The following is a 14170-nucleotide window of genomic DNA, read 5'->3' on the forward strand; positions in this document are numbered from 1 at the left end:
ACGATGTACAAGAAACAAAGCTACAAAATAAAACAGGAAGTGAAGCTAAACACGACGTACAAGAACCAAAGCTACAAAATAAAACAGGAAGTGAAGCTAAACATGATGTACAAGAATCAAACCTACAAAATAAAACAGGAAGTGAAGCTAAACACGACGTACAAGAACCAAACCTACAAAATAAAACAGGAAGTGAAGCTAAACACGACGTACAAGAACCAAACCTACAAAATAAAACAGGAAGTACACACACGAGACAAGCAGACCATTACAGTAAGTGTCCTCACAATGTTAGAGTGTCATCTCTGGACCCCCCTAGTCTCTGAGGGTTTCTGATGGTCTCTGAAGGTCTCTGGTGGTCTCTGGTGGTCTCCGATGGTCTCCGGTGGTCTCTGGTGGTCTCTGATGGTCTCTGAAGGTCTCTGAAGGTCTCTGGTGGTCTCTGATGGTCTCTGATGGTCTCCAGTGGTCTCCGGTCGTCTCAGGTGGTCTCTGATGGTCTCAGGTGGTCTCTGGTGGTCTCTAATGGTCTCCGATGGTCTCAGGTGGTCTCCAATGGTCTCCGATGGTCTCTGGTGGTCTCCGATGGTCTCTGATGGTCTCTGGTGGTCTCTAATTGTCTCTGGTGGTCTCTGATGGTCTCTGATGGTCTCTGAAGGTCTCTGATGTTCTCAGGTAGTCTCTGATGGTCTCAGGTGGTCTCTGGTGGTCTCTGATGGTCTCTGGTGGTCTCTGAAGGTCTCTGATGGTCTCAGGTGGTCTTTGGTGGTCTCTGATGGTCCCAGGTGGTACTTGGTAGGCTCTTGTGCTCCAGGCTCTTGTGCTTCAGGATCTTAGCGGATCCTAGGTAGACCTCCAGCCCGGCGTGGAGCGGCTGGCTGAAGGCGGTCTGGACTCTGTGGAGGAGGGTCGTGGTCTTGCCGATGTTGTAGAAGGACAGACGTCCCGTGTGGTGGTCCAGGAAGACTCCCACCAGGGAGGACTTGGGTCCTACGAGGACGGTGCTGATTGCCCGGTGTCTGAACTCGTACCCGTCTCTATGACAACGCAAGGACCAGGACTTGTCGTTGTCCCCGAAGTGGCTCTCGGGTCCCGTTCTGGCGATGGACCTGTAGGAGACGGCCACGGAGACGTTCAGGCCGCTCCACTCCACCTCCCAGTAGCAGCGTCCCGGCAGAGCGTCCTGGCTGAGGACCTGAGGGAAGGAGGCGAAGCGGTCCGGGTGGGCGGCGTAGGACCTGAAGGCGTCACACGTCAGCTTCCTGTTGTTTTTAGACAGAACCAGCTGCTTCCTCAGGGTGTTCGGGTCCAGATGGATCTGATGGAAGAACCGCAAAAGGAACTCGGCTCTGGTCTCTGGCTCTGCCGCTGCTGCTGCCGGCGGCGGCGGGGACAGGTCCACTTTAGGCAGCGAGACGTCTGTCCATTTGTCTCTCAGGACGTCCTGCAGTTTGTCTCTGAGTCGTGACACGGCGGCGGTCATGTGGTCGTGGTCACGGCGGCGGGTCGGGATCCTGGGAGGAGACGGGCTGAGGGCTGACAGTGAGGAGTAGCTGTGGAGAAACTGGTTCACAAAAAGACACAAAATTACTAAAAAAAGACACAAAATGACCAAAAAAATACATAAAATAACTAAAAAAGATACAAAATAACTAAAAAAGACACAAAAAAGACACAAAATGACCAAAAAAATACATAAAATAACTAAAGACACAAAATAACTAAAAAAGACACAAAATAACTAAAAAAGATACAAAATGACCAAAAAAGACACAAAAATACACAAAATGACAAAAAAATACACAAAATGACCAAAAATGACCCAAAATGACCAAAAATGACACAAAAGAGACACAAAATGACTAAAAAATTCACAAAATGACTAAAAAATACACAAAATTACTAAAAAAGGACACAAAATGACCCAAAATGACCAAAAAAATACATGAAATAAGTAAAAAGACACAAAATAACTAAAAAAGATACAAAATGACCAAAAAAGATACAAAATGACCAAAAAACATACAAAATGACTAAAAACTACACAAAATGACAAAAACACACACCTGGTTGTGGTCCTCTGTGTTTGAGAGCTTCTTCAGTTCAGCGTCTTTCCTCTTCAGCTCTCTGATCTCCTGCTGCAGCTTCTCCTCCACCTCTTTGACTCCACTCACTTCAGTTTCCTGCTGGGATCTGACCTGCCGCTTCACCTCAGAGCTTCTTTTCTGCATGAGACGGATCAGCTCAGTGAACATCTTCTCACTGTCCTCCACTGCTTTATCAGCAGAGAGATTGATGGCCTCCAGCTCCTGTTGAAGCAGCTTCACATCTTTCTCTCTGTCCTGGATTCTCTGCTGGATGTTGAGTCGACTCACCTCCAGCTCTTTCTGCCTCTCGCTCCGTTCTGCTGCAGCTGAGACCGTGTCGTGGCCTTTATGTTGGTCCACAGAGCAGAGATAACAGATAGACTGCCGATCGGTCCGGCAGAACATCTTCATCACCTCGTGGTGCCGGGGGCAGATGTTCTCCTGAAGCTTCTCGGAGGGCTCCACCAGCTTGTGTTTCTTTAATGGAGCCACATCATAATGAGGCTGGAGGTGTTGCTCACAGTACGAGGCCAGACACTGCAGACAGGACCGCTCCGCCTTCAGCTTCGTCCCCACGCAGACGTCACAGGACACGTCTCCAGGTCCCGCGTAGCAGCGAGGAGGTGGAGGAGGAGGACCAGGAGGAGGAGGACCAGGACCGGGGGCTCCAAGGCCTGTCCTCTTCAGCTCCTCCACCAGATCTGCCAGCAGGCTGTTTGTCCCCAGGACGGGCCGCGGCGTGAAGGTCTGCCTGCAGCGGGGACAGCTGTGGACGTCCTGACTGTCCCAGTGTCTCTGGATGCAGCGGCTGCAGTAGCTGTGTCCGCAGGACGTCGTCACCGGGTCCGTCAGCAGGTCCAGACACAGGAGACAGCAGAACTTCTGTCTGTCCAGCTGGAGGCCTCGCTGAGCCATGACGGGACCCTGTCTCTCTGTCTCTACCTGTCTGTCTGTCTCTACCTGTCTCTCTGTCTCTACCTGTCTCTACCTGTCTCTCTGTCTCTACCTGTCTTTCTCTGTCTCTACCTGTCTGTCTGTCTCTACCTGTCTGTCTGTCTCTACCTGTCTCTCTGTCTCTACCTGTGTCTCTTTTTGTCTCTTTTTGTCTCTGTTTGTCTCTGTTTGTCTCTCTGTGTCTCTCTGTGTCTCTTTTTGTCTCTTTTTGTCTCTCTGTGTCTCTCTGCCTGTCTCCGCCTCAGGTTCAGACAGTCTGAGACAGCAGAGGACAAGAAGCAGCAGAGGGGGCGGAGCCAGCAGGTCCAACAGGTCCACAGGGGGCGGAGCCAGCAGGTCCAGCTGCATTCCAGGACGAGGAGCGTCCCAGAGAGAGCCGGTCCAACATACCACACTATGAGGACTCTGCACAATCTGGTATCAGTCCAGTTCCAAATAAAAACAGGACCAGTATAGTCCATACTGAGGGTCTCTGGGTCTCTGGTGGTCTCTGAGGAGGAGAGGAGGAGGAGGAGGAGGAGGGGGAGGAGAGGAGGAGAGGGGGAGGAGGAGGAGAGGAGAGGGGAGGGGGAGGAGGAGAGGAGGAGAGGAGGAGAGGAGGACGACGAGGAGGGGGAGGAGGAGAGGAGGAGGAGGAGGGGGAGGAGGAGAGGAGAGGAGGAGAAGAGGAGGAGGAGGAGGAGGAGGAGAGGAGAGGAGAGGAGGAGGAGGAGAAGGAGGAGGAGGAGAAGAGGAGGAGGAGGAGGAGGAAGAGGAGGAGAGGAGAGGAGGAGGAGGAGAAGAGGAGGAGGAGGAGGAGGAGGAGGAGAGGAGAGGAGGAGAGGAGAGGAGGAGTGTTTCCACTGTGTGGTATTTGTTTGTTTACTGCAGTAATCTGATTACTTCTCTACGTGTCAGTGAGACAAACCTGATTGGTCGGTTCAGTGTTACAGTCTGACTGACAGCAGCAGCTGTGTGTGTGTGTGTGTGTGAGTGTGTGAGTGTGTGAGTGTGTGTGTGTGTGTGTGAGTGTGTGTGTGTGTGTGTGTGTCCCAGTGGACGGGGGGACGGACGTGTCCTCTCAGTAACTGAGACGTTTCTTCAGCTGAGACACTTTAACTTTAGCTCTGAAGAGTTTAACTCGTGTGTCGCTGCTCGTCCAGCTCTGGATTTATTACGAAGACATCACAAGAGGACCCACCGGGGACCCACCGGGGACACACCGGGGACACACCGGGGACACACGGGGGACAAACCAGGGACACACCGGGGACACACCGGGGACACACCGGGGACACACGGGGGACACACGGGGGACAAACCAGGGACACACCGGGGACACACCGGGGACACACGGGGGACAAACCAGGGACACACCGGGGACACACGGGGGACACACCAGGGACACACCGGGGACACACCAGGGACACACCAGGGACACACCGGGGACACATGGGGGACGACGTCCAGTTGAAGGAACTTTGATTTGTTTTAAATTTAATCCAGCAGAATTAGTCTTAATTATTGTCCCCCAGGACCTTCTCTGAGCCAAAGACAGCCTACAGGGGGGGACACAACAGGGACAACACCTGGACACAACAGGGACAACACCTGGACACAACAGGGACAACACCTGGACACAACACCTGGACACAACACCTGGACACAACAGGGACAACACCTGGACACAACACCTGGACACAACAGGGACAACACCTGGACACAAGGAGGACAACACCTGGACACAAGGAGGACAACACCTGGACACAACATCTGGACACAACAGGGACAACACCTGGACACAAGGAGGACAACACCTGGACACAACACCTGGACACAACAGGGACAACACCTGGACACAACACCTGGACACAACAGGGACAACACCTGGACACAACATCTGGACACAACAGGGACAACACCTAGACACAACAGGGACAACACCTGGACACAAGAGGGACAACGCCTGGACACAACATCTGGACACAACAGGGACAACACCTGGACACAAGGAGGATAACATCTGGACACAAGGAGGACAACACCTGGACACAACAGGGACAACACCTGGACACAAGGAGGACAACACCTGGACACAAGGAGGACAACACCTGGACACAACAGGGACAACGCCTGGACACAACATCTGGACACAACAGGGACAACACCTGGACACAACAGGGACAACACCTGGACACAACACCTGGACACAAGGAGGATAACATCTGGACACAACAGGGACAACACCTGGACACAACAGGGACAACACCTGGACACAACACCTGGACACAAGGAGGATAACATCTGGACACAAGAGGACAACACCTGGACACAACAGGGACAACACCTGGACACAAGGAGGACAACATCTGGACACAAGAGAACAACACCTGGACACAACAGGGACAACACCTGGACACAACACCTGCACACAACATCTGGACACAAGAGGACAACACCTGGACACAAGGAGGACAACACCTGGACACAACAGGGACAACACCTGGACACAACAGGGACAACATCTGGACACAAGAGGACAACACCTGGACACAAGGAGGAAAACACCTGGACACAACACCTGGACACAACAGGGACAACACCTGGACACAAGAGGACAACACATGGACACAACATCTGGACATAACAGGGACAACATCTGGACACAACAAGGACAACACCTGGACACAAGAGGACAACACATGGACACAACATCTGGACATAACAGGGACAACATCTGGACACAACAAGGACAACACCTGGACACAAGAGGACAACACCTGGACACAAGAGGACAACATCTGGACACAACATCTGGACACAACAGGGACAGTGAGAACATCTGGATAGTGAGAACATCTGGCCAGTGAGAACATCTGGACAGTGAGACACATGTGGACAGCAGCCTGAGTGGACTCAGAGGACGGCTGAAGACGGTCCGGGGGGACGGATGGGAGGAGCAGCTTGTAAGGAGGAGGTGAAGGAGGAGAAGAGGAGCAGCAGCAGGGAGGACAGCCTGACGTCAGCGGACAGAATCCGCAGATACACCGTCAAACAGTTTGGATATAACGTCCTCAGTCTGTCCCGCAGAGGACTGAAGGTGGGACATGTCCCCTCAAAAGTGTCCAAAACTTGTGTTAAATGTTGATATTTGTGTCAGAATCTCTTTATTATTCACGTGCCGTTTAAAATAAAGCGTTAAAAACATTGAATTCTGCCTCTCGGAGACACTGTGAGGACATGATTGGTGTGTTGTCCCCTGCAGGACGTCCCAGACGAGCTGTGGGAGCTTCAAGAGCTGGACAAGCTGAATCTGTCTCTCAACAGTCTGAAGGTTCTTCCTCCTCAGCTGTCTCTGTTGTCCAACCTCGTGGTCCTCAACCTGTGGGGCAACCAGGTGAACACACACACACACACACACACACACACACACACACACACACACACACACACACACAAAAGAATAGTTTAGAGAGTTCTGAGAGTCCGGAGAGTTCTGAGAGTCTGGAGAGTTTAGAGAGTCCGGAGAGTCCAGAGAGTCTGGAGAGTTTAGAGAGTCCAGAGAGTTTCGAGAGTCTGGAGAGTTTAAAGAGTCCGGAGAGTTCTGAGAGTCCAGAGAGTTTAAAGAGTCCGGAGAGTCCAGAGAGTTTGGAGAGTTTAGAGAGTCCGGAGAGTCCAGAGAGTCTGGAGAGTCCAGAGAGTCTGGAGAGTTCTGAGAGTCTGGAGAGTTCTGAGAGTCTGGAGAGTTTAGAGAGTCTGGAGGGTTTCGAGAGTCTGGAGGGTTTAGAGAGTCTGGAGGGTTTAGAGAGTCTGGAGAGTTTAGAGAGTCTGGAGAGTTTAGAGAGTCCGGAGAGTCCAGAGAGTCTGGAGAGTCCAGAGAGTCTGGAGAGTTCTGAGAGTCTGGAGAGTTCTGAGAGTCTGGAGAGTTCGGAGGCCGGCGTTTTGGGATTGTTGAGCCTAAATCAGGTTCATGAGGAATGATTTTCTAAGTTACCAGTAGAATCTGGATCTGGAGTGGATCTGGAGTGGATCTGGACTGGATCTAGATCAGATGTTGGTTGTAGTTGTCTGACCTTCAGCCGGACTAATGAAGACGAGGCCGGACGCCGGCAGCTGCTGGATAAATAAAGGTTGTAATCCTCCTCTAATCCAGCAGGATCCAGTTTCTGTCCTCCTCTCCCAGCCTGCACACACACACACACACACACACACACACCAGCTCAAGTCATACAGTTATCGTTAACAAGTTATTGATTATTGATTCTGATTCTGAGGTGGTGATCATCTGAGTTCTACTGAGAAATAATGTCATTTAGTGTCACGTTTTGGTTTCTGTTCTGTTTGTTTTATAAACAGATGAAACTGTAAAACTGGACAAAATGTCTTTCCTATAATATGTCATAATAAACATTATATATGGGACATTATATATGGGACATTATATATTATGGGACATTATATATGGGACATTATATACTATGGGACATTATATATTATGGGGCATTATATATGGGACATTATATATTATGGGACATTATATATTATGGGACATTATATATGGGACATTATATATTATGGGACGTTATATATTATGGGACATTATATATGGGACATTATATATGGGACGTTATATATTATGGGACATTATATATTATGGGACATTATATATTATGGGACATTATTTATTATGGGACATTATTTATGGGACATTATATATTATGGGGCATTATATATTATGGGACATTATATATGGGACATTATATATTATGGGGCATTATATATTATGGGACATTATATATTATGGGACATTATATATGGGACATTATATATTATGGGACATTATATATTATGGGACATTATATATGGGACATTATATATTATGGGACATTATATATTATGGGACATTATATATGGGACATTATATATTACGGGACATTATATATTATGGGACATTATATATTATGGGACATTATATATGGGACATTATATATTATGGGACATTATATATGGGACATTATATATTATGGGACATTATATATGGGACATTATATATGAGACATTATATATGGGACATTATATATTATGGGACATTATATATTATTATTATTATTTTAAATTGCTTTTTTAATTTTATCTTTTTAATGTTGTATTATTCATAATTGTTAAATCAATCTTAATATTTAACATGTTTAAGTTTAAAATCATTAAGTTAAAGTTTGATAAAAGTAGAGCTGCAACAATTATTCTATTAATGGAACAATAATTGATTATTAAATTAATCGTCAACTATTCTGATAATCCAATAATTGGTATGATCAGTTTTTTAAAGACACTGGGCCTCATTCATGAAACGTTAGTAGATTTATGCGTAGATTTGCACATAAAAGCCTACGCTACTAAAAACCTACTCCGGATTCATGAACGCCGCGGGAAACTCAGATCTGATCGTAAACACGTGTGTATGATCATGAATGCCAATCCATCGTAAGGTGGCAGCGCGCACCCGGTAATCAGCAGTTAGCATGAACCCCGCCCATGAATTGCTAATGACCACCATATAAGGAGGTGTGTAGAGGCATCCTGTCAACCTGTCAGTCATGGCACAAAGAAAAAAAGAACGAGAAAGAAAAAAGAATTTTTCCGAAGCGGAGATTGAAGTTATTTTGGGAGAAGTGGAGTCCAAAAAATTTTTTTTATTTTCATCTGTTAGTAGTGGTGTGACAGGGACAGGCAAAGCGAAAGCGTGGAGGGAGGTGACGGACGCAGTAAATGTGGTTTCTGTAGTGCAAAGAACTACGTCCGAGGTTAAACGTAAATGGTTTGACATTAAACTTGACGCAAAGAAACGCATTAGCGCACACAAAAAAGTACATCTGCCACAGGAGGAGGACGCTCAGAGTCCAAATACCCCGTTGGTGCGCTCTACAACGGCCCGAGTAGCCGCGTGCGCCTCATTGTATACTCCTGTGGTGTCTGCGGGCTGGCCAGTGGGGTCATAAGCCACGGCGTCAGTGGGTAACCCCTATCCCCTATGGATATAGAAAGGTAAGTCCATATATAACACACACATGTGATTATGCAGGCTATATTCTTACCAATGAGCCAGCCGTCTCTCACAGCTCCATCCTCCAAACGCGTGCCAACTGCGCAATTACGCAGGATGAATGCGTCCCACCGGGCCACCGGGCCACCGTGCCACAACGTTTAACAACACACACTTTGCGTCACAGATCAGTTGCACATTCACGGAATGAAAGTTTTTCCGGTTAATGTAAGCAAATGCATCACCGGATGGAGCCTTGATGCGTACGTGTGTGCAGTCTATGGCACCGATAACACCTGGCATGTTTGCAACTGCGCTGAACCCCTGCATTACTTCTGTCTGCCGTTGTGCGCCGTATGGAAATTGGATATACTCTGGCATTAATTTAATGATACCTCTGAGAACTGCAGGCAGGATGCGTCAATTTACATAGATAATTCACAATTATGAGTTTAATCTGAATCTTAATCCCGCCAATTGCCAACTAATTTAACTAAATATGTTATATTTTTAATCGTTTGCCATGTTTATATCACATGTTTCAAAGGCATCTGCGTATTGTGTACATAACAGAACGCATTATGAATTAAAATTGTAATTTCCAACAGTGACGAGCATTATTTATATGCGTTCTTAAATTTACACAAGCACTACGTGTGGTCAGCAGCATGTGTAGATTTTGTTAGTAGCTACGAAAAGATCGGAACTACTAAAATATTGATGAATGCGGAGATGCACGTAAATTTCCGTCTGCGAACGGTTTACACACAAATTCGTTCTGCTCACGTTTCATGAATGAGGCCCACTAAGTCCAAATTCTCTGATTTCAGCTTCTTCAATGTGAATATTTCTGGTTTCTTTGTTCCTTTATGACACTAAACTGAATATCTCTTTGGTTTGTGGACAAAACAAGAGATTTGAGGACGTCATCTTGTGGTTTGGAAACACTTTTTTTTAATCCATTTTGTGTCTTTTTTGTCATATTGTGTCACTTTGTATCTTTTTTTTTTAGTCATTTTGTGTCTTTTTTAGTCATTTTGTGTCTTTTTTGAACATTTTGTGTCATTTTTAGTCTTTTTGTGTCTTTTTTTTACCCATTTTGTGTCTTTTTTGCCATATTGTGTCACTTTGTATCTTTTTTTTTTAGTAATTTTGTGTCTTTTTTAGTCATTTTGTGTCTTTTTTGAACATTTTGTGTCTTTTTTAGTCTTTTTGTGTCTTTTTTTTAACCCATTTTGTGTCTTTTTTGTCATATTGTGTCACTTTGTATCTTTTTTTTAGTAATTTTGTGTCTTTTTTGAACATTTTGTGTCTTTTTTAGTTATTTTGTGACATTTTGTGTCTTTTTTCGTCATTTTGTGTCTTTTTTGAACATTTTTTGTCTTTTTTGAACATTTTGTGTCTTTTTTAGCCATTTTGTGTCTTTTTGACGTCATCTTGTGGTTTGGGAAATGGTAAATGGACCTGCACTTATATAGTGCTTTTCTAGGCTTTGCGACCACTCAAAGATCTTCACACTACAGACTGACTCATTCACCCTTTCACACAAACATTCATCCTGGTGGCAGAGGCTGCCCTAAACGGTCCCACCTGCCACCAGCAGGAATTCATTCACAATGAATGGAATTCACACATGAACGCAGCATCAGGAGCAATTTGGGGTTCAGTATCTTGCTCAAGGATACTTCGGCATGTAGGCTGCGACGGCCAGGGATCGAACCACCAACCCTTCGGTTGGAGGCCAACCAACTCTCCCAACTGAGCCACAGCTGCCCCGTTGAACACTGATGATTTTTCAACATTTTATTGACCAAACAACTAATCGATTTATCGTTTAAATAGATTAATCGAGAGACCGATCGACAGATAAATCGATAATGAAAGTAATGGTGAGTTGCAGCCCTGGATAAAAGATAATCATGTTGTTGTTTGATGTTGTTCAGGTGTTTGTTTGTCTGTTTACACAGCTGAGTGTCTATATAAATATGAATATGTGTGTACCAGCTGGGCAGCCTGCCGGCAGAGATCGGCCAGCTGACGAGGCTTCGGGTTTTATTCGCCTACAGAAACCGACTGACAGAAGTTCCTGAGGAGCTGGGCGCCTGCACGCAGCTGGAGGTCTACTTATTATTATTATTATTATTGTTTACTTTCTTTCTTTCTCTCTGCTTGTTGTGGAAATAATATTCAGATGAAAACTGCACAAAGACAAAATATTTCATGTTCAAACTGATAAGCTTTTGTTTGTGTAAATATGAGCTGAGAAGCTCGTTGTTGAGTCTTTAACAGTCTCATGGCTAAACCAAGCTAATGATAGCTCTGGATTTTTCATCAGTTTTAGTTTTAATTTCGTTTTTTGTTTTCAAATTCAGTTAGTTTTAATGAGTTTTTAGAGTGACTTTATTAGTTGTAGTTTAGTTTTTATTAGTTGTAGTTTAGTTTTTATTACTTGTAGTTTAGTTTTTATTAGTTATAGTTTAGTTTTTATTAGTTGTAGTTTAGTTTTTATTAGTTGTAGTTTAGTTTTTATTAGTTGTAGTTTAGTTTTTATTAGTTTTAGTTTAGTTTTTATTAGTTGTAGTTTAGTTTTTATTAGTTGTAGTTTAGTTTTTATTAGTTGTAGTTGTTTTGTAATGGGGTATTTGTTGGGTCCAGATTCAATAAGGTCACAATAAATGTTTCCTTTATTTCCTTTGTCTGATCCATCTCAGCCCCAATAAGTTTATTAAGTCATAAAACCAGATAGATGAAATAGATTTCATATCAACCAAAAAGGTTTACGGAGGAAAAAAGTTGACAAAGACCAAAACGAAGGACATTTTCACTATAATTTTAGTTAGTTTTAGTTAGTTTTGGAACCACAAAATACAGTTACCTTTTTTTAAAAACTCTTGTTTTTATTTTTATTTCAGTTAATGAAAATGTTTTTCACTTCTAGTTGTGGTCCTTTGGTTAGTCGTCGTTAACTATAATAACTGAGCGTTCCTCTGGATGAGTCACTAACTGACTTCCTGTCTCAGGTCCTGAGTCTGGCCAACAACCAGCTGACCTCGCTGCCCGCCTCGCTCTCCAACCTGACCCGCCTCAGGAAGCTCAACCTCAGCCACAACCAGGTGGCCCACATCCCGGGCTGCGTCTACAACATGAAGGCTCTGGTAGGTCCAACCCCGACCCCCCTCAGCCAGTCTGAGACCTGGACCTGGACCTGGACCTGAGATCTCTGGCTGCTGTGGTTATGTGAACATAAAGAATGTCTGAGTCACCAAGAATTCATCAAGTCAAAAGTCCTCAAGATGACTAACTGTAGACCTCAAGACCGTCTTCTTAGAGGGGCCGAACACAGCCAGACCAGTCCAGACCAGTCCAGACCTGTTTAGAACTGTCCAGACCAGTCCGGACCAGTCCAGACCTGTTTAGACCAGTCCAGACCTGTCCAGACAAGTCCAGACCAGTCCAGACAAGTCCAGACCTGTTTAGACCAATCTAGACCAGTCTAGACCTGTCCAGACCAGTCCAGACCTGTCCAGGCCTTCCCAGACCAGTCCGGACCTGTTTAGACCAGTCCAGACCAGTCCAGGCCTGTCCAGGCCTTCCCAGACCAGTCCAGACCTATTTAGACCAGTCCAGACCTGTTTAGACCAGTCCAGACCAGTCCAGATCTGTCCAGACCAGTCCAGACCAGTCCAGAACTGTTTAGACCAGTCCAGACCTTTCCAGACCTGTCCAGACCAGTCCAGACCTGTTTAGACCTGTTTAGACCAGTTCAGACCAGCCCAGACCTGTCCAGACCAGTCCAGACCTGTTTAGACCTGTTTAGACCTGTTTAGACCAGTCCAGACCTGTTTAGACCAGTCCAGACCTGTCCAGACCAGTCCAGACCTGTTTAGACCTGTTTAGACCAATTCAGACCAGTCCAGACCAGTCCAGACCAGTCCAGACCTGTTTAGACCAGTCCAGACCTTTCCAGACCTGTCCAGACCAGTCCAGACCTGTTTAGACCTGTTTAGACCAGTTCAGACCAGTCCAGACCAGTCCAGACCTGTCCAGACCTGTTTAGACCAGTCCAGACCTGTTTAGACCAGTCCAGACCTGTCCAGAAAGACTATAGACAGTCATATAAAATGAAGGTTATTTACATACAAATAAACAACAACACCAGAATGATTTCTCTTTGTGACACGTCAACAACCTGCAGGTGTTCCTCCACCTGGCCTACAACCGTCTGGAAAACCTGGCAGAGAACATCCAGGCTCTGGTGGAGCTCAAGATCCTCATTGTGGAGGGAAACAGCCTCCACTCTCTGCCCAAGGCCCTCTGCTGCCTCACCAGGTAACCACACCTCACCAGGTAACTCCATCTCACCAGGTAACTACACCTCACCAGGTAACCACACCTCACCAGGTAACTCCATCTCACCAGGTAACTCCATCTCACCAGGTAACCACACCTCACCAGGTAACTCCATCTCACCAGGTAACTCCACCTCACCAGGTAACCACACCTCACCAGGTAACTCCATCTCACCAGGTAACTACACCTCACCAGGTAACCACACCTCACCAGGTAACCACACCTCACCAGGTAACTCCATCTCACCAGGTAACTCCACCTCACCAGGTAACCACACCTCACCAGGTAACTCCATCTCACCAGGTAACTACACCTCACCAGGTAACCACACCTCACCAGGTAACTCCACCTCACCAGGTAACTCCACCTCACCAGGTAACTACACCTCACCAGGTAACCACACCTCACCAGGTAACCACACCTCACCAGGTAACTCCACCTCACCAGGTAACTCTACCTCACCAGGTAACCACACCTCACCAGGTAACCACACCTCACCAGGTAACTCCATCTCACCAGGTAACCACACCTCACCAGGTAACCACACCTCACCAGGTAACCACATCTCACCAGGTAACCACACCTCACCAGGTAACTCCATCTCACCAGGTAGATTTCTGATGTTATTTGATTTGATTTTCTCCAGGTTGGAGTTGCTGAATCTTGACTTTAATGACATTAAAGACGTTCCGCAGGTAACTGATGATGATGATGATGATGGTGATGATGGTGATGATAATGATGATGATGATGGTGA

The 14170-nt window shown here is 46.2% G+C and overlaps 2 protein-coding genes across 2 annotated transcripts in view; one reads left to right on the top strand and one right to left on the bottom strand.

The window, feature by feature from the left end:
* Positions 1–299: 299 nt before the first annotated feature.
* Positions 300–3002, bottom strand: LOC131962386 (tripartite motif-containing protein 16-like). The gene is made up of 3 exons (XM_059327387.1): positions 2079–3002; positions 793–1564; positions 300–652 (listed from the first exon to the last, which is right to left on the bottom strand). The coding sequence occupies exons 1-3, from the start codon at positions 3000–3002 to the stop codon at positions 300–302; spliced, it is 2049 nt and encodes a 682-aa protein (XP_059183370.1).
* A 2968-nt stretch (positions 3003–5970) lies between these two features.
* The window catches only part of LOC131962388 (leucine-rich repeat-containing protein 30-like), a 9080-nt gene continuing 880 nt past the window's right edge, over positions 5971–14170 (top strand). Inside the window, exons 1-6 of the mRNA XM_059327388.1 lie at positions 5971–6120; positions 6286–6417; positions 11068–11181; positions 12084–12218; positions 13259–13392; positions 14060–14133. Coding sequence (XP_059183371.1) covers positions 5971–6120; positions 6286–6417; positions 11068–11181; positions 12084–12218; positions 13259–13392; positions 14060–14133 — 739 coding nt within the window. The remainder of the gene's footprint in view (positions 6121–6285; positions 6418–11067; positions 11182–12083; positions 12219–13258; positions 13393–14059; positions 14134–14170) is intronic.

Source organism: Centropristis striata, chromosome 23 (assembly GCF_030273125.1).
Source record: "Centropristis striata isolate RG_2023a ecotype Rhode Island chromosome 23, C.striata_1.0, whole genome shotgun sequence".
Classification (NCBI taxonomy): domain Eukaryota; kingdom Metazoa; phylum Chordata; class Actinopteri; order Perciformes; family Serranidae; genus Centropristis; species Centropristis striata.

Coding starts and splice junctions, on each gene's coding strand:
- LOC131962386 (XM_059327387.1), bottom strand. CDS start 3,002: ATGGCTCAGCGAGGCCTCCAGCTGGACAGACAGAAGTTCTGCTGTCTC. Junction 1,565..2,078: donor AGAAGCTCTCAAACACAGAG/GACCACAACCAG, acceptor TTTGTGAACCAG/TTTCTCCACAGCTACTCCTC. Junction 653..792: donor GGAGCACAAGAGCCTACCAA/GTACCACCTGGG, acceptor AGAGACCTTCAG/AGACCATCAGAGACCATCAG.